Source organism: Carettochelys insculpta, chromosome 20 (genome assembly GCF_033958435.1).
Source record: "Carettochelys insculpta isolate YL-2023 chromosome 20, ASM3395843v1, whole genome shotgun sequence".
Lineage (NCBI taxonomy): Eukaryota > Metazoa > Chordata > Testudines > Carettochelyidae > Carettochelys > Carettochelys insculpta.
The window spans coordinates 7,220,438-7,244,857 of record NC_134156.1 but is presented as its reverse complement, the minus strand read 5'-3'; the positions used below and the strand labels follow the sequence as shown (position 1 = coordinate 7,244,857).

The window sequence follows — 24,420 nt, the reverse complement described above, 5'->3', positions numbered from 1 at the left end:
AGGCTCGGTCCACGCTAGGAAGTCAGGTTGCACGTAGATGACTGAGGTCAATTGTCTGAGCAATCAGCCCACACTACAGTGTTTGTCCTGCCTTGATTACCTGGATGATAGCAGCTCCCATTATAGATTTGCCCATTTTGAATTGATTGCCCAGTGACTGGTAGCTGTCTGGCACCGCAAGCTTCCACTCGCTTCTGAACTGTCGGAGCGGGTCTCATTCTGGTCTTGCAGTGCATCAGTGCAGGGGAAAGCAATTTGACAAGCTCCATGAAAGTGGCCTTATGCCTGCGGAAGTTTTGCAGTCACTGCTGATCGGCCCATCCCTGCAGAACAATGCGGTGCCACCAGTCTGAGCTTGTTTCATGGTACCAGGAACCACGCTCCACAGCGTACAAAGCACTGAGCTCAGCCAGCATCTCCCCATACCTCCTCTCCAGTGTTTCACATCCGTGTATGTCTGTGTCCTCTTCAGAGTCTTCACCGCTCTGACAGCTGCTTAGACTCTCCACATACTTCAGTACAATGCGTGAGGTGCTCATAACACTTACACCACAGTTTGAAGCTGGACGAGTTTCAGGCTAGCCTTGCAATGGCATCTGCACGGCTATGACAAAAGGGAGTGAAAACACTTTTTTTTGGTGTGGCTTTCCAAGGGGAGGGGCAGGAGAGAAGTGCACTATGGGAGGCTGACAACACACATCCAGAAGCACCCTCAGCACCTTTTTGTCCTGTGAGACACCCGGAGCGTCACCCACAACACAAGGGGGCAGCAAGAACTGTGGGCTAGGTACCCCCAGTGCATTGTTGAAGCTGCCCACTCTACTAGGGATGCACTCCAGCGACCTCACCTGTCAGTGTGGACACGCATCCTCCACTTCACAAAATCAGGTGCTACAAAATCAACCTTAACAAGTTCATTTCCTAGACATACCCTGGCCGTGGGCTCTCCCCTTCTCACAGTACTGGAGGAAGGCAGGTCTTACTGACGGCCCTGGGAGCAGGCCCTGCCTTTCTGTACAGCACCTACAGCTGTGGGGGGTCCGGCGCTGGTTCTCCCCGGGGCTACCGCAGCACAAATCAATTGACAATTGACATTCTCCCCATTTTCCAGATAGGGAAACCGAGGCAGAGAAGTAACCTGAGCGGCGCCGTGCCACAGCCCGTGAGGAGCAGGGAGGCGGCTCAGGTCCTTCTAAGCGGCTCTCCGAGGCGCCCCTTGCCCCAGCGGCTGTCGCCAGCCGGTTGCCTCGCCTGGTAACCGGTTGACGGGGCCCCGAGCACCGCGTGGGGCGCGCGCTCCTGCTGAATGAAAGGCGGAGGCGGACGCGCCCCGGGGACGCCGCCCGGGGGCAGCAGAGCGCAGCGCGCGCGCGCGGCGACCGAGCCGTCCAGCCCCGCAGCGGAGCATCTCGCTCCGGCCGCCAGTCGGACCCCGCAAGTGGCAGCGGCAGCAGCAGCTCCGCGTCTCTCCCCAGCCGGCGCCGCGGGAGCAGGCGCTCCATGAGCCCGCGATGGAGGACGGGCAGCCGGGCCCCGGGGCGCGCTCCCCGCCGAGCGACTCCCCCGAAGTTTTGCTGCACGGGGTGTTCGCCCTGCTGGGCCCCCCTCCCAAGGCGGCCCCCTACGCCCTGAGCCTCACCCGCGGCGGGGAGCTGCGCATGCAGCCGGTGGGCTCCGCGCCGGCCGGCCCCGGCCCCGTGCTGCCGCTGGCGGACTGCATCGGCTGCCGCGCCTTCGCCGCCCGGGAGCCCCAGCAGGGGCCGGCCGCCTATTTCTCCCTCTTCTGCTACCCCTTCCGGAAGGGCTGGGGCCACTCGGCGCCCTCCAGGCAGCGCCTGGCCAGGACGTTCCGCGTGTGCGGCGCCGCGGCGGAGCCGGCGGAAAACCTGAGGCTGGCGGAGACGTGGGCCGGCAGGATCCGGGAGCTGGCTGCGCCCGGGATCCCCCCGCAGGGAGGTGAGTGAGCGCCGGGGATGGAGCCCCGGGGTCCGGGCCCCGGCTGGGGCGTGCAGAGGAAAAGGGGGCACGGCCCGGGCTCGCCCCTCCCGCCCGGGCTCCGGCTCCGGCTCCGGCTCGTCCCGGGCTCAGGAGTTAAGTTGCGCTGAAGTAAATTCACCGGCCTTGGCTGCGCCCTGCGGCACCTGCCGGCTGAACGCGGCGGAGCTGGGCCGCTCCGCTGCTCCGCCGCCGCCTGCAGGGGGCTGGGGCACGGCCCCCCCCCCGCCGCTTGCTTGCCCGCCCGGGAGCGCGGGGCGGGCGGCCGAGACGGGAGCTGCGGTCTGGGCTCAGCCCTCTGCTCTCCCTGCCCCAAACCTGTCCCACCGGCTAGGCGGGGGGCGGGCTGCGGGCGTCGCTGCTCCTGCTCCTCCCCTGCCTCTGGGCTGGGCTCCCCCGGGGGCGGCCTGGCTCCTCCCTGCTGCAGGGGGCAGGACGCGCGGTTCCGCGGCGGGGGGGGGATCTGGAGAGGGAGAAAACCCAACAGCCCCGGGCCCTGCTCGCGGCTGCCCCGCGCCACTCGCGTGCGCGGCCTCTACCTCGGCGCTGGGGCAAGGGAGGAGTCGGAGCAGGCGCACGCCTGAGGGTGGAGTTTGGGTGGGCCTGTGATGCTTCGGGGGCCGTTCGGGCACCAGGGGCTGCAGAAAGGGACAGAGCAAGCAGCAGGGAGAGAGAGGGTCCCCATTTCCACCGGACTGGGGCTCAAGTTAACCCCCAGGGGCTCAAGAGTTACAGCCTCCGGGAAAGTGCCCAGCAGAAAGGGCTGATCCTTGGTCTTCCTGCCCCTCCCGGGGCTGGGCAATGGGGTATCTCTGCCTCCCCACATTGCACTCTTATCAGCTGGCCACCCTTAACAAGACCCCTGGCTGAATACTGATTGCTGGCTACACCAGCTGCGCCCTAGCCACCCGCAACACCTGCAGGCCCAACCAGCCTGGGTGGTGCCATGTTGACCTAGCCCCTGCCCCTGGTGTGGATGATTGTGAAGAGTACAGCAAAACTCCTGGAGTAGGCTAGCTCTGTACTTGGCTGCTTTCCTCTGCTGCAGGGATAGGCTGCCAAGGTTCCTCGCCAAGCCCCTTTGCTTTTCCAGGGGGACTTCACCACCATCTCAAGGGGTTGGGCTCTACAGGAAGCCTCCATATACCTCTGGTGCCACTAAGCTACACAAGCCAGGTGTGACATTGAGGCGCTAGTATCGGAGGCAGCTGTGTTAGTCTGTATCTTTTTTTTTTTAAAAGACTGGGGCAACTTATGAACTAACATATATTGGAGCACCAGCTTTCATGGACAGAGAACCGCTTGGTCAGATGCTTGACAAAGCATCTGATCAAGCGGGTCTTTGCCCACAAAAGCTGATACTCCAAAATATCTGTTGGTCTAAAAGGTGCCACAGGACTTCTTGTTGTTGTTAAGGAGCTAGTTCTTTGACCTACTTCATGCTCTCACACAGAATGGGAAACAATTGCCTAAGACTGAGTATTGTAGGAAGAAATCTGGGGAGCAAGCTAAATACCAGTCAACAGTGTGATCCGTTGTGAAAAAGCAAACATCATTCCGGGTTGCATGAACAGGAGTGTTGTAAGCCAGGCAAGAGAAATAATTCTTCTCTACTCTGTGCCGACTAGGCCTCGGCAGGAGTCAGTTCTGGTAGCCGCCCTTCAGGAAAGATGTGGACGAATTGGAGAAAGGCCAGAGAAGAGGAACAAAAATGACGAAAGATCTAGAAAACGTGACCTATGGGAGTAAATTGAGAACAGAGTTTGTTTGGTCTGGAAAAGAGAAGACCGGGGGCACATAACAGCTTTCAAGTTCCTAAAGGTTGTCACAAGAAGAGAGGAAAGTTATTCTCCTTAATCTTTGATGACAGGACAAGAAGCAAGGAAGGTTTAGCTGATGTTGGGAAAACACTTTGGAACTATCAGGCTGGTTAAGCACTGGAATAAATTGCCTAGGGAGGTTGTGAAATCTCTATCCCTGGAGCTGTTTAAGAGCAGGTTAGACAGACACCTGTCAGGGATGGTCTAGATGGGGCTTGGCCCTCCCAAGAGTGCAGGGGAGCGGACTTGATACCTCTTGAGGTGCCTTCTAGTTCCGTGATCGTGTGTCCTCCAGGGTCTAATTTTGTAGCGTGTGATGAAGCTACAAAGGAAGAGACCAGCACTGGGAATTCACCTGCCTTTTATGATGTCAGCAAATCCTCTTCGCAGGGAGGGGTGTCCCAGGGAGCCTGCACTTGCTCTTTCACAAAGGGTCCCCAGTGTCTGGCATGGTCTAGTTCTCCTGTGAACTGTGTGCTTGCTGGGGTGGGGGTGGGTGGGGGGGGAAAAAGAGCACCGTGATTAGCTATGAATAGAAACAGGCCTCTCAGTTCTAGGTCATTGGCATGCATCCAGCCAGAGTAGCAGTGAACAAGACGTATGAAGGCTCTTGAGGGGTCCAGGAGAAAATCAGGCTCATGGTCTCAGGTTGCTTCCTGATGGACAAGTGTCCACCTCGCTGTTCCATTGCTGCAGTTGGCTGCTTGGCCCAGAGGCCAATGAGAGTGTCTGAGGGGCAGGGGTGGGGCGGGTAAGGGAAAAGTCAGGCTGTTTTCACCAATGCCGTACCTGCCCTGGAGAGAGCAGCCTAACCCAACACCTTCCACCCTTGTCCATATCTCTTGCATGCCGTATACTTACCTGCTCCTTCCCACCCCCAGCACTTCCGGGGCACTGCAAATTGCCTGATTCGGGCTCGCTCACCACACCTGCCTCCCCCTCCCATAGCTGGAGTGCTGCAAACAGCTGATGCGTGGCGTCCCAGCTCTGGGAGGGAGGGGGCTTAGAAAATGCAAGGTGCTAGTGTGCGAGAGGCACGGTGGGGAGGGGGACAGCCGGGGATCCACAGGCTGCAGGTGATCTCGCTGCTTCACGTACTCAATAGTAATAGTGCCCCCATTCGTTAACACGAACTACACCTTTTACCAGATCTGCATTTCTCCCACAGTAAATATTTTCTGCTCCCGCCTTGGCTGCTCAACGGTGAGCAGGCTTAGTAAATGTCTGCGTAAATGGCAGATGGCGCTTTTCAAAACCCCTGTAGAAACCGGTGAGCGCCAAAACCTGTTTCTGACCGGCCCTGGGGTTGCCACTGAACTTACCTGTAACTTGCCTCTGAATTGTCTGTCTTTGCTTTCCTCAGATTTTACCAGTGGTCGTGGCACCGATCGTTAGGAACTAGGGTGTTGGGCTGCTTCAGGTTTTCACATGCTTCTATAGAATATAAGCGAGCTGTGGGCGTCATCTCTACGGGCTGCGCTGGCTGAAATGTGTACAACAGAAATCCCAGGCTGGGTGAGAGAGGCCCTGCAGGGTGTGTCAGGGCCTGCTGCCTCCCCCGTTCCATTTCAAGTCCAATGAGTTGTGGGAGCTCAGCAGCAAGCAGGATCGGGCCCTTAACTCTCAGGGGTCAAAATGCACAGCTGTCGGGGCGGGAGCAGCTCCCCATTGAGAGGCTAGCACCGTGCAACTGCTCCTCAGCAAGCCCCTGGTCCAAGGGCTCGCCGTGGGCCACGGCTTCGCTGGCGGAGCAGGAGGACGGCTGAAATCATGCAGCACGTCCAAGATCTTCAGTTCGTGACTCGCTGTCCCTCCCTCCAGCTCGACGGGGGCCGGAAGACCAGGCTGGCTGGGGTGTGTAGGACGTGAGGCCCTGCCTCTGCCTCCCCTCCTGCGTGGGCAGTGATGCCTCAGCTTTTGCGACAGAGTTCCCCGAGGGGAAGCGCGTGCGAGGGGAGATGGTGAGAGGGAGTGACAGCCAGCGAGAGAGACTGCAGCAGCTGCCTCCGTGCCCCAAGCACTTGGCTCTGGTTCAGTTCATGGAGTGACAGACGGGAGGACGGAGGAGGTTCCTTGTATTGACCTTCTTGGGGGAGAGCAGGATGAGGTCCCCTCTTTGTGCTGCTGGTGGGGTGGGAGCCTTTTGTTCCTCTCTCTCCAGCCTGGGATTTCAGTTGTACACACTCCAGCCAGCGCAGCCCGTAGAGATGACGCCCACAGCTCGCTTATGTTCTATAGAAGCTGGAGGGGTGTGGATTGACAAGGTGAGGCCTGGGTTATTCTGGCCCCACCAGCTGTCCACAGCTTCCCTGGGGCACCGGTAGGGTGTGTCTGGCCCCACACCCGCCCTGCGTTTGTTTAGCGGGTAGAAGAAACATGGGAGAGTAGATGTAGCTGTGTAAACTGTAACTTGGAGGTTGCTCCCGTAAGGGGCATTAATTCTTTTTCCCCCAGTGAATTTCTTCTCACCCCAATGGCATGGGCCGCTCTTGCTGTCTGAGCCCAGGCGTCCCTGCAGAAGCACGGGTAGGTAGGCGTGCTCACCCAGGGGCCATCCGCTCTGGAGGTGTCAGCTCCCAAATGTGGGGATCTCTGTGCATCTTGTGGGACGCGTTTACTTCCTCGAGCAGCTCCTTCCTGAGTGGACTCGCTGTCAGGTAGGCGCCGCTTGACAGGGCCTGGGGAAGGCTAGCAGCACATTGTTAGGTGCAAGGGGGTAATGTCTTCCTAAGGTTTGTTTTCAGTTTCCTGTGTTGCTCAGATGCTGATGTGATGGGCACTCGGCTCTGTTTTCATCCAGATCTCAGGAACATAAAAGGACACATCCGTTCCTGGCTCGATTCCCTTGTCTTCACTGGAGGATGAATTTAGCTTGAGCTGTGTAAATCTGTCTGATCAGAGATTCAATTATATGCACCAGTTCATTTATGTACATGTCCAGTTGCTGCAATCAGGCTTTGAAATTAGCATTAGCGTGCTTAAAGGTGCCCAGTCAACTCGCATTTGGCCCACTGGTTAGCTTTGTATTTTAAAAAGCATCTTTCCCAAAACCGAAGGCTGAAAGCAAAGATTTCCTGAGCGCTAAAACCAGAAACGTACGTTCTAGTGGAAACATTCATTTAAGCAGTTCCTGTGCTGTTTGTCGGCGATACCACCCTGAGACAGCCTCCCAGAGCAGCGCAATGGTCGTGACCATCTCATGAGCACAGTGGCTGGCTGCTTCTTTTATAGTACCAAGCTGCTGTGCTCACGGATGGGGGGGATGCTTCTCGCAGGTGCACACGCCCGGCCGACAAATGGTCCTGGCTCCTTCTGCTCACTGTTGAGCTGTGGGTGAGCTGTAGCGAGTGGTAGCTCTTTGGGAGCTGTCCGTGCTCCCGGCTACCATTGCAGAGTGCCTCATCCCTAGATGAGGTGCCTGGCTCCCAAATTATCAATGGAGGTGATGGGTGAGGGCAGGGAGGCTCCTTACTCTGGTGTGGTCCCACTGCCTATGCAAGGGAGCTGCTGGGCTCCAAAGCTGCATCCAAGCTCAGTCCATCAGACCCAGCTCCTGCTGAAACCCCTTTGCAGGGTTTAGAATCCTGGAACTGGAAGGGACCTCGAGAGGTCCTGGAGCGCAGGGCCAAGCACGGTCTAGAGTTAGCGCCGTGGGCCTGCCCTAGCTCTGTGGGAACGATCCCCGATCTGGGTCGAGCCCGCTGAATACAGGTTCCAGGGTTTGGAAGATGAATTGGTGATGTTGGGGCTTGACCAGGGCCTGATTTTTTTTCAGGCCGTCCCAAGCGCTTTCGCCACTGCCCTGAAAACTAATTTCCCCTAAAACGTCTCCTCGTGGGCCTCCAGCTCACTGGCCTCGCGCCCAGTGCGCCCCCTTGTTTTTCCCACCCCACTGCAGAATGAATGTTGTATTGTGCACCAGTGTGGAGGGGAGGTGCGATGTGGAGGTGATATGGGCCACGCCACCTCCACATTGGTGGGTGTAACAAAATTCACATGGTGGGGGCGGAGCCACAGGGTTCAGAGCTCAGGGCAGGGGCAGAGGGTGGGGAGCAAGGGCGCTGGTGGGGCTGGGGATAAGGGTTTGGGGTGCACGGGGGGGTGCAGGTTTTGAGTGGCTCTGAGCTGGGGGTGTGGGCTTTGGGGTGCAGGAGGGTGCTCAGGAATGGGGGGCCCAAGATGGGGCAGGGGAGTGGAGCTCCAGCTTACCGGCCTAGTAGGGAGCCACCTAGGTGAGGAGGGGCCCCTTTCCCCCAGCCACGACAGCGAGGAGGGGCTCCTGTCCCCCAGCCGCAGCAGCTTCCGGGCTGGGGGAGAGAGGGCTCCCTGCTGCAGTTCTGAGCCCCTGCCAGGGGCTGAATGGGAATTTGGGTCACACCTGAAAACTGGCCCAGATCTTTTCTCACTGTGTTTATGGTGAGAACCGACTCAGCAAGGCTTTTGAGCATGTGGCTTTGGGGATGATTCACGTGCGTACCATGGATTTATAGAGGCAGAAAGCTATTATTCTCTATCCCTTTTAAAATGATGCCTAACATGCTTTTTGCTTTTTTGACTGCTACTGCACAGTGAGTGGATGTTTTCAGAGAACTATCCACAATGACTCCAAGATCTCTCTCGAGTGGCTATAGCTAAATTAGTCTCCATCATTTTGTACATATAGTTGGGATTTTTTTTTTCCAGTGTGCATTACCTCTCATTTATCAACAAGGATAGAGAGAGACTGTTCACACTGATGACAGATGGCAGAACAGGGAGCAATGGTCTCAAGATACAGAGGGAGAGGTGTAGGTTGGATATTAGGAAAAAACTATTTCACCAGGAAGCACTTTAAAGACCAACAAAACAATTTATTAGGTGATGAGCTTTCGTGGGACCGACCCACTTCTTCAGACCACAGCCAGACCAGAACAGGCTCAATACTGAAGGCACAGAGAACCAAAATTGTCATCAAGGTTGACAAATCAGAAGTCAAAATTATTATCAGCTTTTTTCTGATTTGTCAACCTTGATAACAATTTTTGGTTCTCTGTGCCTTCAGTATTGAGCCTGTTCTGGTCTGGCTATGGTCTGAAGAAGTGGGTCGGTCCCACGAAAGCTCATCACCTAATAAATTATTTTGTTGGTCTTTAAAGTGCTACTGGAGTGCTTTTTGGTTTTGATAGCCGTGTTAGCCTAGGTTCTATCTCTCTGCTACTATTTCACCAGGAGGTGGTGACGAATTGGAATGTTTTACTGAGACAGGTGGTGGAATCTCCGTCCTTAGAAGTTTTTAAGTCCCAGCTTGACATGGTCCTGGCTGGGATCATTTAGTTGGGGTTGATCCTGTTTGGGCAGGGGGCTGGACTAGATGACCTCCTGAGGTCCTTTCCAGCCCTGGGATTCTATGATTAAATTTCAGTTGCCATTTTTTGCCCAGTCACTTAGTGTTGTGAGATCTTTCTGAATCTTTTCACAGTCTGCTTTGTTCTTAACCACCTGAGCAGTTTAGTATAATCTGCAAATTTTGCCACCTCGCTGTTTGCTCCTTTTGCCAGATCATTTATAAATCAGTTGAATAAGCCTGGTCCTAATATGGACCCTTGGGGGGGACGCTACTAGTTACCACTCTCCATTCTGGAAATCGCCCATTTATTTCTACCCTTTCTCTGCCTTTTAACCAGTTACTGATCCAGGAAAGGACCTTCCCACTTTCGACAGATTACTTTACTTAAGAGCCTTTGGGTGGGGGACTTTGTCAAGGGCTTTCTGGAAGTCTAAGCCCTCTATATCCATTGGACCCTCCTTGTCCACCTGTTTATTGACCATCTCAAAGAACTCTAATAAGACATGATTTCCAGCAGTGGGGGAGGCTTCCTCTCAGTGCCCAGCCTTGATCCTTTCCTTCCTCCTCCTCCTCCTAATCCCCCGGGCTCTCAGCCAGGAGAGAGACCATGGCCCCGCTAGCAGGCTGGCATAGCTCAGCTGCTGCTCAGCTGTGGCTTCGCTGGCACAGCCAGCCCCCCTCTGGCTGCAGGGCTGGTCCCTAACGATCCAGCCAAGCATCCTGCTTTAATCAGCCCCTGCTGCACCTGGTGGCAAGTTTGTTCCAAGAAATCCCCGAGGTGCAGATGAGAAGCTCAGATGCTAATTAAGTTTTGACTATAATTAGCCCTTTGCTTCACAGCTGTTTGAAATGAACTCCTAGAAATGGCTCTGGCCCGCAGGCAGGCAAAGGGACCTCTTTGGGGTTTCACTGCGGCCAGCACTCAGCTTCTGCAAAAGGTAGAGCATGGCTGTCGGAGCCCTGCCCTCTCCCTCTGCAGGACACCTTGGATTGTATTTTCTAGCGGGGGCTCCCCAGCCCATGGCACAGTCAGACGGGATCTGTTGGCTTGGGGCGAGGGAGCTGCCTGAGGCCAAAGGCCCAAGAGAGAGAATATTTCACAAGCCCCTGAGAACTAGTCCCTCAGCCGGGCGAGACGGACGCGTGCTCCACATGGGGCCTGGGCAGCTCAGGGACTTGGTTTCACGATATGAGGACTGTCGCGTTGAGCCTGGTCTGCACTGAAAACTTAGGTCAAGAGAGGGCCCAGAGATGGGCGAGGTCCGCACCAGAGTGAGGAGCGGCGAGTTAAGTGAAAGAACCTTTCTCTTGACCTGCTTACCGTTGCCTGGGGAGGTGCTGTTCTGACCAGGGTTCCCTCTTTTTTTTTTTCCCTCCCATCCTTGGGTGGAATAAATTTTGTTGTTGCACCAAGGCATGTGCAAATGTGCACCCCCAACAGAAACACAGTCTGCCAGCTGTGGTTGCCCTGCAACTTAGCTGAATCTAAATCTCCTGGATGGCCTGAATGTCTCCTGGGCGGCCGCCCAAGCACTCAGTTTACAGAGGACGCTGGTATAGATGCCAATTTATTTCAGAAAAAGGGAATCAGGCTGAAATTTGCACTTGGCTTGTCTCTGCGTGATGGTTGTGATCGAAGCAGGGTGAAGAATGTGGTCTGAAGAAAATCAGTTGGTCTCTTGAAGGGGCAGACAACCCTCCCCTGCTCAGCATGTGTCTGCTGACACACACAGCTTGTCGGCTGTCGTTCTAATCAGAGCCCTGAAAGAGGAACCAGGCGGCCAGATGTGTGCCCTTCTGGGACATCAGCTGTGTCCCAGTTACCCAAGAGAGAGGGAGGCTGTCGAAATCTCAGTTCCCTGGGAGCATCTCCGAGATCTTGTTTGCCAAAGGTCCTTCTTGGGCAATCTCTTCCCATCACGTAACAGCATCTTTCACTGTCCCCCCACACTCCCCTGTTGAGCGATGGAGGAGAGGGATGTGCAGAGACCTCCACCATGGGAGTCAACTGTAATGTCCCTCATTAGCTGTTCGCTGGTGGGCTTGCAAGGTCTATCAATAAGCCCCACGCCAGTGACACTGGAAGTACCTTCTAGCTGCTCAGCATGGACACGCTCTTCTCTCATGCCCTGGTTGGGCTCAGCAGAGGGGTCCTGGCCTCCTCCCACCACAGCTGGAGGGGGTCAGAATGCAGACTGCTTCAGACAGGCATCTTTTACCACTACCGCCTGCTCTTGCTTCCGGACTCCCAAGAGGCAGTTTCAAACAGAGCCCCTCCTTCAAAACCTCTGGGTCATCTTGGCATGTCACCAAGCCACCCATGGTCCAGCGCAGGTGGGCACCCATGCTGAAGTGTGGGCTGGACCAATAGAGTTGAGTATCTGAGTCCAACCAGCACCATGGCCAAGCCCAGCCGGTCCACAAACAAGAGTCAGGCCTTGCAGAATCATGGGATTGGCTTAAAGCAGGACAGAGTTTTAAACCACGGGGTAAGGATTTGGGATTTTTTTTTTTAATTGGCCTTTGGCTTCCTTCTCCTTCAGGGCACCATTGCTTCACGTTTGCCAGCTTTGCTCTGTAGCCACAGGAGTGAAACTCAGTCTTTGCCAATGAAAGCTGAGACTCAAATCACCTGACTCCAGGAGCTGGGGCTTTGAGAAGATCCCAATTTCACAAGCTTTGGCAGCAGTGGCCAGTGCTAATAGAGCCTCATTCTCACAAACCACAGCGAAGTTCACAAGGGATTGAGCTGGGGTCATAGGAGTCCTCTTCCCACTGTGACGGGCTTACGTTCTGCTCTGAGGGTGGCTGCTCAGGGGCCCCAGTGAAGGAGGAACCCTGTTGGTCCCCCAAGCTCTTCTACGCAGGGTGGTATCTGTTCAGTACTGATAAGGAGCGCCAGAGGGAAGGGCCCAGCAGCTGCTTCCAAAAACCCCTTTGCACAAGCCTGGGTGCGGTGGAGCCTGTTTCTTTCTGGGTCTCCTGCTGTGCAGAGGCAGCTAATCAAGAGGGCATTCCCGCCCCATCTGCAGCATGGCCCAGCTGATTACTGGCATGTGCCCGAGGGTGGGATTTACCCTTCTCCCTCTAGTTCTGCCTTGTTCCGTACAGGGCGCTCCCAGCAGCTTTCCCCAGAGCCAGCCACAGACCTGACTAGCCCATCGCATGCCATCACGTGGGGCGCCCGCTCGCTGAGGCTGGGCCGGCCGCTCTGGCCTTTGCTGGGGACACACTCAGACACCAGCTAAGCCCGTGGCGTGGCAAGGCTGCTCCGGTGCCCTTTCCTATCCCGGGAAGCTAGCAGTCTTGGCCCGTAAGCCCACGACTGAACTAGGAGCATGGTACCGGCGTAGGAGCAGCTATGGCTTAGCTATGTTTTGCTGCGGTTAACTGCATCGAACCCCGGGGCTTTGCTAGCACCGGTCCCCAGGGTGGGGATTGCACCTCCACACCCCCTGGCCCTACCCAGCTGGGCCGGCTGAAGTCTAACGTGCTTGGCAGTCTCCAACCTGAGTCACGCTGAAAAAGGAGGTAAAAGCCACTAGTCGTGGTGGGGGGGGGAGGCTCCATAATACCACAAGAGCCGCAGCCTTGCTAGAAAGCTTTACCCGTGGAGCGGCATCAGCCAAACTCTCCTGTGCGAACAAGGCCCTATTGCGTAGAGAAGGCCCTGGAGTCACACGGGAGCCCCAGGGAAGCGCACAGCAATGCTGGCGTGGGACCAGGCTTTCACTCACCGTGGGGGGGCTACCGCTGGCTGCTGACCAAGCTGGTCCCTGGGTGGGGCTGGCTGTCACAAGAGCACAGGGGGCGGGGGAGCCCTGCTGTGGGGGCAGCTCTGCTCCAGAGAGGGGGGAGGTTCCTTGGACGAACCGCAGTTTGGCCCAGGTCTGCTTCAACCAGCCTCTGCCCTGGCTGAGTCCAGGGAGCAAGCGGCTTCCTACGGGTAGAGTTGTGCAACAGAGGCTGCTGCTTTGGTGACTAGCTGGGAACGTGACCAAGCAAATATTTCTGGCAACAGCAGCCACCCCCTGCCGCCACCACTGCCCCTCTGGGGTGCCCAGGAAATCCGAGCCTGAGTCAGGGAAGCCATGAGCCATGTGTCAGGCCACGCAGCAAAGGCAGGGTTAGTGCAGACGCAGGAGATCTGGATTCAGCTCTGCCGCAGACTCCCTGTGGGACGTGGAGCCCAGTCAGTCAGGCTCAGACTAGCCCCCAAGCCACTCGGGGAGTTAGGCACACGGTTCCTAGTAATGTCAGCAAGTGGAGTGTCTAAATCCCCTGGGGCTCTGTATATAGAATCAGAGAACACGAGGACTGGAAGGGACCTCGAGAGGCCATTGTGTCCAGCCCCCTGCCCCAATGGCAGGACCAAGTACTAGCTAAACCATCCCTGGTAGACATCTATCTAATCTGTTCCTAAACAGCTCCAGCGATGGAGATTCCACAACCTCCCTTGGCAATTTACTCCACTGTTTGACCAACCTGACAGTGAGGAACTTTTCCCTAATGTCCAACCTAAACCTCCCTGGCTGCAGTTTAAGCCAGTTGCCTCCTGTTTTATCCTTAGAGGCCAAGAAGAAGAATTTTCTCCTTCCTCCTTATGACTCCCTTTTAGATACCTGAAAACCGCTATCATGTCCCCCCTCAATCTTCTCTTTTCCAAACTAAACAAGCCCAATTCTTTCAGCCTTTCTTCATAGGTCACGTTCTCTAGACCTTCAATCATTCTTGTCGCTCTTCTCTGGACTCTCTCTAATTTCTCCACATCTTTCTTGAACTGCGGTGCCCAGAACTGGACACAACACTCCAGCAGAGGCCTAACCAGCGCAGAGTAGAGCGGAAGAATGACTTCTCGTGTCTTGTTCACAACACACCTGTTAATGCATCCCAGCATCATGTTTGCTTTGTTTGCAACAGCATCACACTTTTGACTCATATTTAGCTTGTGGTCCACTATAACCCCTCGATCCCTTTCTGCCGTAGTCATTCCTAGACAGTCTCTCCCCGTTCTGTATGTGTGACACTGATTGTTCCTTCCCAAGTGAGCCGCACTGCACTGTCGCCAGCAGCTTCTCCGGCAGCTCTGCGCACCGAGAGAGAAATGCGCTGCCGCCTTGTAATCTTGATCCTAGAGCAGGACCAGCGGGGACCTGCTTAACCCCTCCAGCAGGATCCCTGGGGCCCTGGGCGTTACTCCTGTGCTGCAGGGGAGAATGCTGTGGGGCCTGCCTGGAGAAGGAGGAGGATAATCTCTGTGTCGCAAAGGCCAGTCCCAGAACAGGGGCCCTGGTAGGTTGCCCCACAGCCACAGGACTTGCCAACATGTGACAAGCTGGGCTTAGCGTGGTGGCATTGGCCAGGGCATAGCTGGAGCGGCAGCTCAAAAACGAGGTGCTAGCCTGGCTCACCATGTTGGCTTTGAGGATGTTGTATCCCCAGCTGGCTCATCTGCCCTGGCCAGCCCCAGATGTGCTTCAGCCTGGCCCATCAGCCCTGACCTTAACTCCTTCGGCTTCTCCGGGGCGCACGTGGCCGCTCCGTTGACCTCGGCTAGGTTCTCCCAGCACTTGGGTGATTCAAGCCACGGAAGACGTTAAGTCTCCCCTGGATTGCGTGGCCCTCTGTGCAGGCCTGAGCCCACAGCCGGAAGCGGCAGAGGACACGAGGTGGCAGGGATGCATCCTGGAACACGGGGGTGGAGGGGAGACCAAGGGGGGTTGTCAGATAACAATAGACTTGTTCTGCTGGGCTTGAACTGTAGCCTGCAGGCTGCCCGTCCAGCCTCCACAACACTCGGCCACGACCTGCACACAGCGCGGACACATAATTAGGGGGCTGGAGCATAAGACCTATGGAGAAGGGCTGAGGGAATTGGGTCTGCTTAGTCTGCAGAAGACTGAGGGGGGATTTGATAATGGCCCTCAACTCACTGAAGGGAGGCTGCAGAGAGGCTGTTTGCAGTGGTCACGGGTGGCAGAACACGGGACAAAGGTCTCAAGTTGCGGTTGGGAAGGTCCAGGTTGAACATTAGGAAAAACTTTTTCATGAGGAGGGTGGTGACGCATTGGAATGTTCTACCCAGGGGAGTAGTGGAGCCTCTATCCCTGCAGGTGTTTAAGTCTCGGCTCGACAGAGCCCTGGCTGGGCTGATCTGATGGGTTTGGTCCTGCCTTGGGCAGGGGGCTGGACTTGATGGCTTTTTTAGGTCTCTTCCAGCTCTATTGTTCTATGATTCTGTGACTGGAGAGCAGAAACTGAAAGGCCGGACAGGATTTGCTGCTAGCCGACTGCGTGACCTTCAGCAAGGTCACAGAGGGCCTGATTCGCAGGCTAGTGAGCGTAAGCGTGGCTGTGCTGGGTCAGAACAATGGGTCATCCAGCCCAGTGGTCTGTTTTCTGGCAGTGGCGAATGCCAGGTGAGCGACAGCCTTCAGGCCTGCCTGTCCTGGCTAACAGCCATTGGTGGAGGCCGTCATCCACGAATTTAGCTCTTTCACAACGTCCCTTGGCAACGAGTTTCACAGCTTGACTGTGCCTGGCGCAGCTACTTCCTGTGTGTGTGAAATCTGCTGCCTCATCCCTTCCATTGGGTGACCAATGGGGTTACGCTGAATGAGTAACTAATCACACCAGTCATGATTTCGTAGACCTCTCTTTTCTACCCTGAAAAGTCCAGTCCCTTGACTGGGCCTCGTCGGGGAGCTTTTCCGTACCCTTGATCACTTGTGTCTTTCCAATTCTCGGCGATCTTTTGGGCGTGGGGTGACCAGAACGGCACACAGGACTCGCAAGGCTTGTCGAACCCCCTCCGTTCCCAGGGGAGTTGCTCAGCCCCTCTGTAAACCAGTCCTCAGCCCATCTGCCTGTTTCCCCCTCTGACAGAGAGACCACGCTACTTACCCTACCTTTGGCTAGCACGGGTACCACAGGCTGAGCAGAGACAGGGTTTGGACGGGGAGTCCTGTTCTTTCTGTCAGTCGCTGAGAGGCTGAGGGGGAATATCCCACGTGGTGGTAGCTCATAGGTCGCCCCAGAGGCTGCATTTGTTCCACAGTCTCTGGTGTTTAGGTCTGGTCGGTATCGCCATCCCCAGCTCCTGAGAAACACAGCTGGGGCCCCGCTGTTCTGGGTAAGTGCTGGCGGATACCTAGATGCCAGCAAGGGCTCTGTCCCAAGTCCAGTTTGGATTTTTTTTTTACACAACAGGAAACCTTTACAGCCGCTTCACGGTATCAGCTGAACGGCTCCGGCCGGCCTGCCCCTTGCATGGTCCCGAAACGGCCCTGCCAGCAGCACGCCACCCCTGTTCTGCCTGCGGCCCGGGCTGCAGCCTTGCTCAGGCTCCTGAGCGGGCTGCGATATTCACAGTAATACGCACGCCCCAGCCCTGCACCTGCCAGTCCTCTCTATCCACCCCCACGGGAAAGCCCCCCTCACGGCACCCCTGCCTGGTCGGTTCCTGCCCTGGGGACGGAGCTGTACGTGCTCCAGGGCCTCCGCTGCATAAGCCATGGGCCGGGAGCCAGCTGGCACCTCTTCCCTCGGAGACGGGGGACTAGGCTCCCGCTGCTGCCGCATCCTGCAGGGAGAAGAGATGAGCAAGAAACCTGATGTTCAAGAGTCCCCCAAAGCAGAGTCCAGCTACAGACTTCCCCAGAGTAACGCACGTCCTCCTGCCACAAACTGGGCCCGTGTAGCCAAGAAGGCTAAAGGTTTATTGGGGGTGCGCTAGGAGGAGCCTTTCCAACAGCTCTAGAGAAGTGGTTGTTCCCCTCTATTCAGCACTGGTGAGGCCACATCTGGAATATGGTGTCCTGTTTTGGGCCCCCCCGGTATAAAAAGGATGTGGATGTGCTGGAGCAGGTTCAACGGAGGGCAATGAAAATGGTTAAGGCGCTGGGGCACATGGCCTACGAGGAGAGGCTGAGGGATTTGGGCTTGTTTAGTTTACAGAAGAGAAGACTGAGGGGTGATTTAATTGCAGCCTTCAACTTCCTGAAGGGGGCTCTAAAGAGGAGGGTGAGAGATTGTTCTCGGTGGTGTCAGATGGCAGAACAAGGAGCAATGGTCTGAAGTTGGAGAGGGAGAGGGGTAGGTTAGATATTAAGAAAAACTACTTCACCAGGAGGTGGTGAAGCACTGGAATGTGTTGCCCAGAGAGGTGGTGGAATCTCCCCATCCCTAGAGGTTTTTAAGTCCTGGCTTGACATAGTCCTGGCTGGGATGACTTAGTTGAGGTTGATCCTGCTTTAGGGAGGGGGCATTAGATGACCTCCTGAGGCCCCTTCCAGCCCTAGGGTTCTATGATTTAGCACGACTGGCTCTGAAACACCTGGGCCTCTGTTGCACGGTGCATGGGACCAGGTGCCCGCCCAGGCCGGCTGAGCTGTGGAGAGAGGCTGGCAGTGGGCAGTGCCAACCCAGCAGCCAGGGTGGGGAAGGGGCTTTGCAGAGGCTGTGGAGCTGGGCAGCGTCAGTGGCTGTTAGTTTGGCTGAGCTGCTAGGGCACAGCCCCCCCGCTAGCTGGGGGCTGAGGAAGCCAGGGAGCGGCCCAGGGCTCAGCCATCGCAGCAAGCTCAGGGGAGGCGCAGCCAGCCCTGAGTCCTGTCTCTCTTCAGGGGTGACGTGGGGACTCTTGCCGCGGCCCTGCCACGCCCTGTTGCTGCTGAACCCCTGGAGCGGCACGGGGCAAGCCCAGCAGCTGTTTCACTCCCGAGTGCAGCCCATGCTGGTTGAGGCTGGCATAGACTTCACCCTCGTCGTGACCGGTAAGTCCGCGCCCAGGGGAGTAGCCTCGTCTGGGCCGACTCTAGGGGGGCCTCAGTGCTGCCGGTGGAGGGCAGGGTATGTTGCTGTGGGGGGGGGGGGGTGGAATTCAGGCTGGCTGGGCACCCAGGCTAGCAGCTGCTGGCCCTTCAGCTCTCCCCCTCTGGGGCCATGCCCGCTGGGTAACTGGGCACACGCCAGCGGGGAACAGCTCAGCCGGGGTGTATGGGGCGGGGGGTTATAAAGTGCAGCTCACAAACCTGACCAATGGGTGTGTAGTATTCAAATGAGTGGAAGGGGGCAAGAAGCAGGGGAAGGGCACCTGCCCCTCTGGCCGCGGGGGGGGAAGCGCTGCCGTCCTGGGGCCCGCCAGAGGTGCACAGAGCTCACGTCGCCCGGAGAGGAGAGCATCTCCGCTTGGCTTGGTGCCGCTCTTGCCCGTTCCCAGCTGGCACCGGGACTCCCACGTGCGGCCCAGCCCTGAGGGTTGCGCAGGGAGAGGCGACCCCTGGTCACGCGCGGCTGTTCCCTGCCCCGCCAGCAGCAGCAGCTCCGTGTTTCTCTCCCCAGAGCGGCGGGATCATGCCCGGGAGCTGGTGCGAGCTGGAGACTTATCTCAGTGGGACGTGGTGGTTGTCCTGGCTGGGGACGGCCTCCTGTATGAGGTGAGGAGCTGGACAGAGAGCCAGGCAGCTGCTCCCTTGGGCCTGGCTTTCCTTTACCCCACGGCAGCTGGGCAAAAGGAGCCTGGGGTGGGTGGTGCCCCTCCAGCAGCCCAGGCGGGAGTGGATGGAGGCTCAGCTCCCAAGCGGGGGGGTGTCCCTGGGGTTCTGCTTCAGTCACTACCAGCACCAGCCCCTGGCCTGGGCCGGAGAGGGGGATTAGGGCAGGGCTGAAGGCCGGTGGCAGGGAAGGCTAGGCCTGGAAGAAGAGGGGCTGCATGTGCCTGGGGGACGTGGCTGAGACGGAGGCACAGCAGCAGGCCGGAGCTGCTGCTTGTCTGCTGTGCCTGGCTGGGACACTCCCATGCTTGGCTCCAGCATGGCCAAAGGCTACGAAGGAGAAAAGACTCCAGGGGTAAATAGCTCCTGGTGCTACTGCTTGTGCCCTGGACTGGACAAGAGCTGGCACCCAAACCCACCTCAGCTTCCCAGGCCTGGGGCCCATGAGCTGCTGGAGCTGGGGCCCAGTTGCCCCCCGCAGGAGGCAGCTCTGGGACTGTAGAAGCTCCTGTCACTGGCCAGGGCCGGGCAGGGACTGCGCGGGGAAGCTGCTAGCTGTTACTGTCCCCACAGGTGGTGAACGGCTTGATGGAGCGTGAGGACTGGCAGACGGCCATCAAGAAGCCTCTGTGCACCCTGCCCGGGGGCTCTGGGAACGCCCTGGCTGCGTCCATCAACCACTATGCCGGGTAAGGGCTCCTCGGCTGCAGAGAGCGCAGGGGGCTCGGCCAGCTGGTTCCCACTCTGGGCACATGGGAAGCCCACAGGGCTGATTGAGGGGTGGGTAGTTTAAATGGCTTCCCCACAGGGCATCCTGCCTGCCCACTGGGCCTGTCCGGGGCCAGACCCACCCCAGGTGCTGTCCTGCTGTGCCACCCGCCAGCTGGCTGGTACCACTCCTAGCAGCTAGTGAGGGTGGGATTCTGCTGCGTGGTGGTGCGTGAGCAGGTCAAGGGACAGGATCCAGCCCAGCCCCTCTGAAAAGCAAAATGCAAAGTTAAGGGCCGTAGAGCAGAGGTGCAAAAAGTGCCTAAAAGTTTCTCAGGTAGAAGTGCAGCTGTGCTCACTTGTAGAGACATGAGTACAATCACGAGCAGAGGTGTGTGCACGAGCAGAGGTGTGTGCACGCTTCTCCAGAGGGACACCAGCTGAACTCTACTCAAGTAACTTTACCTCCACCTCTGCCCTAGAGCACTCGCCCCCATTGCAGGCGGGCGGCTCTGCTGGGGTGGACAGAAAAGCCGGTTCGAGCCATGTCTGAGAGCTACGCAGCAGCCACGGTGTGAGCGCTGTCTGTCTGTCTGTCCCCATGTGCTAGGGGACAGGGCCCGCTTGGGACAGAGGCACATTACCACCCAGGCAGCCCTTCCTGTTCTGCTACCACCACCCAGCCTGAGGCCTTCTGCCAGCATGTTTCTGCTAACCCCCGCGTTGGGTGGGGATAAGTTTCCCCCCCCTCTTCGAGCAGAATCCACCCTTGGGCTGTGCTGTGATCATTTTGCACGTCAGTCGCAGCGAGAGGGGGGTCCCTGAAACAGTACGAGCGCAGGGAGGGGGTACAGGATGGACTCGAGAGCTGGGTTCTAGGCCTGCCCGTGCCACCCCCTGCTGAGTGACCTTGGGCAAGTCACTTTACTGCCCTGTGCCTCAGTTTCCCCACCTGTAAGATGTGGCTAGTGAGTCAGCTCTCCTTTGAAAAGTGCTTGGCCATCTATGAACACAGCATGGGCCCGGGGGTCATCCCTGGTACCTGCACCCCCCAGGAGAGGTACTGGAGTCTGCCCTCTACCCAGGCAGCCCAGCAAAAGGAGGGGAGAAGGAGTAGAGCCCAGCGAGGAAGGGGGATGGCCCAGGGCAGGGCATGGCTCTCCCCCTCTCTTTGAGCCCGTTTTACGATCTTTTTAGGGCCCAGCCCTTGCTTCCCCCATTAACACCTTCCTGCAGGAAGCAGCTCTGCCTGTCTGCTCCGGCACCAGGGGTAGGGGAGCTCCAGCTCCGGGCCTGAGCGGGACAGGGGGTGGCTGGGGGGAGGTGCACACGGAGGCTGCGTAAGGGGACACCCTTGGCTTGTTGCCACACTCAGTTCTGGGCTCCCCCCCACCACCCAGGGATAATCCCAGCCCCCAGCTCGCTGGCTAAAGCCTTGGACGGAGCGGGTAAGGCCCCCGTGTTCTCAGGAGCCCCCAGCCCCGACCAGAGCTGCTCCTCCAGGCAGAAAGGGGCCAAGAGCACTAAGGTCTAATTCTCATGCTCCCTCGTGCGCCCCTAGGCAGGGCTGTCCTCCCCCTACTAGTCCCCCCAAAAAAGGAGACTTGCCTAGTGTGGCAAAGAACGACCCCCTCCCCTGCCCCCTCCCTAGCCCTACCCGTGGCTCTGAGCTGGACTTCTGGCCAGGCCCACTCACAGAGGTAGGGAAGTTGCATTCCCAGTGCCAATTCCCTGGCAAGTTACTTCTCTGCTCCCTGCCTTGGTTTCCCCTTCCAGCCTGCAGGGGATGTTGCCTGTGCGACATGAAGTGCCTGAGGGTCAGCGAGACAGACGCACCCAGTGGGGCGCTGCAGCCTGGGGCCAGGCTCGCAAGGGAGACCGAGCAGCGAGTTCTGCTGCTAGGTCGGAGGCAGATTCTGCCTCCTTGCAGGACACAAGCTGGGGAGGGAAGTTTGCCTCTAACACTCCCCCTAGGAGCCCCGCAGCAGGTTGGTAACAATTCCGTGCTCGGGGCCAGCAGAGGGCCCCCAGGGGACCACCGCACAGCTGGGGGCTCTTACAGATGGGCTCTGGGCCACACTAGGGGAGCAACTGGTATTGGAAATGCTGAGAGCGCGCAGAGTCTGCGCCCACAGCTGCCAGCATGGGGTGTGGGTCAATGGCCCAGCTGCCTCTGACAGCTGACCTGGTTAGGCAGGGCCTGGCCGGAAGGTGACAGGAGGGCAGCTGGATAGAGGAGTGAGTCTGGGGCAGGTGGAGCTCCCAGGAGAGCCTTAGGCAGAGCTCAGCAATCCCAGGCAGGCAGCTGCCCCTACAGATCCAGCCAGGCTGACAAGCAGCTCCCCTGCCCTGAGTTATGGTGTTAACCGAGGCTGCATGGGTGGGGCACAGCCCTGAGGCTCAGCTCCCTCCCCCAGGGCCAGCTGCAGGGCAGGAAAACAGCGCTGGAAGCAATAGCTGGGTCTGAGAAGGGGCCCAGGTCCCTCCCCTGCTCTGCCCATCAGAGTCCATCTCAGGCAAGGGGATGGCCTAGCTCATTCGTGTTCCGTTTGGTTCCATTACAGCAACGCCCGCGCTGCCAAGGAGGAGCTGCTCACCAACTGCACCTATTTCCTCTGCAAGGGCCTGCACGCGCCCATGGACCTGGTTTCCCTGAGCACGGCCTCCGGCAAGCGCCTCTTCTCCTTCCTCAGCTTCGGCTGGGGCTTCATCTCCGACGTGGACCTAGCCAGCGAGAAGTACCGCAACCTGGGCCAGGCCCGCTTCACAGTAGGCACCGTGCAGCAGCTGGCTGCTCTGCGTGTCTACAAGGGCCGCCTGGCCTACCTGCCCATGGATCCAGCAGGCGTCTCGTCCCCCAGCAGCTCCCCAGAGCCGGACAGCCACCCCCTGCCATGCAGCAACGGTCACCCCGTCCACATGCGCCCTCAGCCTGCGCCCGGCGTGCTCCAGTCCCCTCCCGCAGGGTCCTTGCCAGAGGACTCTCTCCTGGTGCCCTTCGACCAGCCCGTCCCGCAGCACTGGACGGTTGTGCCCGAGGAGGAGTTCATCATGATTTTCGCCATCTACCAGTCGCACGTGGGAGCCGACTTCACCATGGCCCCTGCGGCCAAGCTTCACGACAGCTCCATCCACCTCTTCTACCTCAAGGCCGGGGTCTCCCGGCTGGTGCTGCTCAAGCTCTTCCTGGCCATGCAGAAGGGGACGCACCTGGACCTGCCCTGCCCACACCTGCACTACGTCCGGGTGAGGGCCTTCCGACTGCAGCCTTTCACGGCCGCCGGGCTCATGACGGTGGACGGCGAGCCGCTGGCGTGCGAGCCAGTGCAGGGTCAGGTGCATGACCAGCTCTGCAGGGTCATCAGCGGCTCCTGAGTCCTCCACCCGCCTGACAAATAAACCATTTGAGAAGGGGCTCAGGGATGCACGGGGCTGAAGCCCGGGGGTGCAGTGAGGGAGGACAGGCTAGGACCGCTGCAGGGAACGCCTACTCCTGTCCCTTTCCAGCCTGCTTCTCCTTCCCTTGGGAACAGCTCACAGGAGCCTCTTGTTCGCCTGTTCCCTTCCCCACCCCCCATCACATGCACATGGGCCAAGCACTGGGAGGTTGGGTTAATCAGTTTGAGGGTGGGGAAGGGACCCTCACAGCCTGGCCTACCCCAAACAGGAGGACTCCTGTGCAGCAGGTGGCAGCTGATCATACCCAGGTACAGGTACAGCTCTTCCCAGGTCAGACTGGCAGCTGACAAGGATGCTACTTCCGTCCTTCCCTGTCTGCATGCTGGGCTGCCTCGGTTTGTTGCTCTCAGCTTGGCCTACCTGTGCAGGGACTCACTGAAGAGGCCCAATGACTGGCCCAACCCAGGCTCTCCGCAGTGCGGGCCTCTGCCTTTCTGCTCCTTGGTTCCTCACAAGGCCCAAGCCCCCCTGTTGCCATCCCCCAGCTCCCCAATACAGTAACTGCGCCAGAGCACTTCCTTTTCTGCACGTGGGCAGCTACAGCGAGCACCCAGTGCCTGGGGAAATGACAAATGGCTCTGCCATAATTCATTCCTAGGACCAACATTTGTTGCAATGAACTATTTTTAAGGAAATGTTTCTACCCCAAGTTCCAGCTACCAGAGTTTATTCTTCTGATGAGATAATAAAGTTCTAGCTTTTCCAAACCCTGAGGCCTGGGCTGTGTATTGTGGGCACTCTGATCTCATTGCAAGCTTAAGTACCTGGAACTCTCAGGTCCGACTGCTCACTCTCCCCTCCTCACCAGGATGGCTGTGGTGTAATAGGCAATACAGTTCTTTGAAGCAGCAGCATCTCAGGGGTTACTGCTCTCAGGCTTCTCCAGCAAGGGGATGTCATCTGATTGCTCCAAGGGCCCTGCCTTGTGGCCTTCACCCACCCTGGGAAGACAGCTGGTAAATCCCCTAGTTTCCACAGTAGAGACTGGCTGGGGTGACTCATGTTGGCCCAGAAGAAGGGCTTGGTGGTGTCACCACCACCATTGTACGTTATACAATTGATTGGGCAGGGTCTGTTGGCTTTTTAATTGCGGTGGGGGGGGGAACCACCAAGCAACAAGCTGATTCCAGGGCTCACTTTAGTCCTCTTGGAAAGCCAGCCTGCAAAGCCCCCAGAAATCTTACAATCACAGCATGGCATTCCGTAGTGGTCAGACACCACAGCCATGGGCAACCTTAGAAGAAACCTAGCTAGTGTTCCTGTCACTGAGCCCCCATCTGTGCTCCTGCATGGGTTGTGAGAGTGGTAAAGAACACATCAATCACACTCATAATCCAGCTGAAGCATCCTGTGACTGTCAGCATGCAGTGATACCATCTAGATGAATGCTTATGGGGAAGTGCTGGCTGTGCAGACAGAGCAGCCACTGACTGTACCAAGTCCAGCAGGTGAGGGCTAATTACACCTATTAAATGAGTGGCACTTTATTTTTTGTTGCCACTCATGTTTGGTCTAAAGCAGTCGTAATTAAATTGGAATGCGCAGCCACAATGTGGAACAGCAGGTGGCCATTGCTATTGTCATTTACTCATCAGTAAAGTATGCAGCTAGGATTCCCAGG

General features: G+C 57.6%; 1 protein-coding gene across 2 annotated transcripts; it reads left to right on the top strand.

Annotated features, from left to right (window-relative positions):
• Nucleotides 1-1,447: 1,447 nt before the first annotated feature.
• SPHK1 (sphingosine kinase 1) lies at nucleotides 1,448-23,506 on the top strand. Of its 2 annotated transcripts, XM_075014823.1 has the most exons (5): nucleotides 1,448-1,956; nucleotides 17,763-17,912; nucleotides 18,481-18,575; nucleotides 19,206-19,321; nucleotides 21,905-23,506. In XM_075014823.1, exons 1-5 carry the CDS (start codon nucleotides 1,512-1,514, stop codon nucleotides 22,713-22,715), a joined length of 1,617 nt encoding a protein of 538 aa, XP_074870924.1. In that variant the 5' UTR covers nucleotides 1,448-1,511; the 3' UTR covers nucleotides 22,716-23,506. The 2 variants fall into 2 exon arrangements, with proteins under 2 accessions (XP_074870924.1, XP_074870925.1); XM_075014824.1 differs by lacking the exon at nucleotides 17,763-17,912.
• The last annotated feature ends 914 nt before the right edge of the window (nucleotides 23,507-24,420 follow it).

Coding starts and splice junctions, on each gene's coding strand:
- SPHK1 (XM_075014823.1), top strand. CDS start 1,512: ATGGAGGACGGGCAGCCGGGCCCCGGGGCGCGCTCCCCGCCGAGCGAC. Junction 1,957..17,762: donor CGGGATCCCCCCGCAGGGAG/GTGAGTGAGCGC, acceptor GTCTCTCTTCAG/GGGTGACGTGGGGACTCTTG. Junction 17,913..18,480: donor CTTCACCCTCGTCGTGACCG/GTAAGTCCGCGC, acceptor TTCTCTCCCCAG/AGCGGCGGGATCATGCCCGG.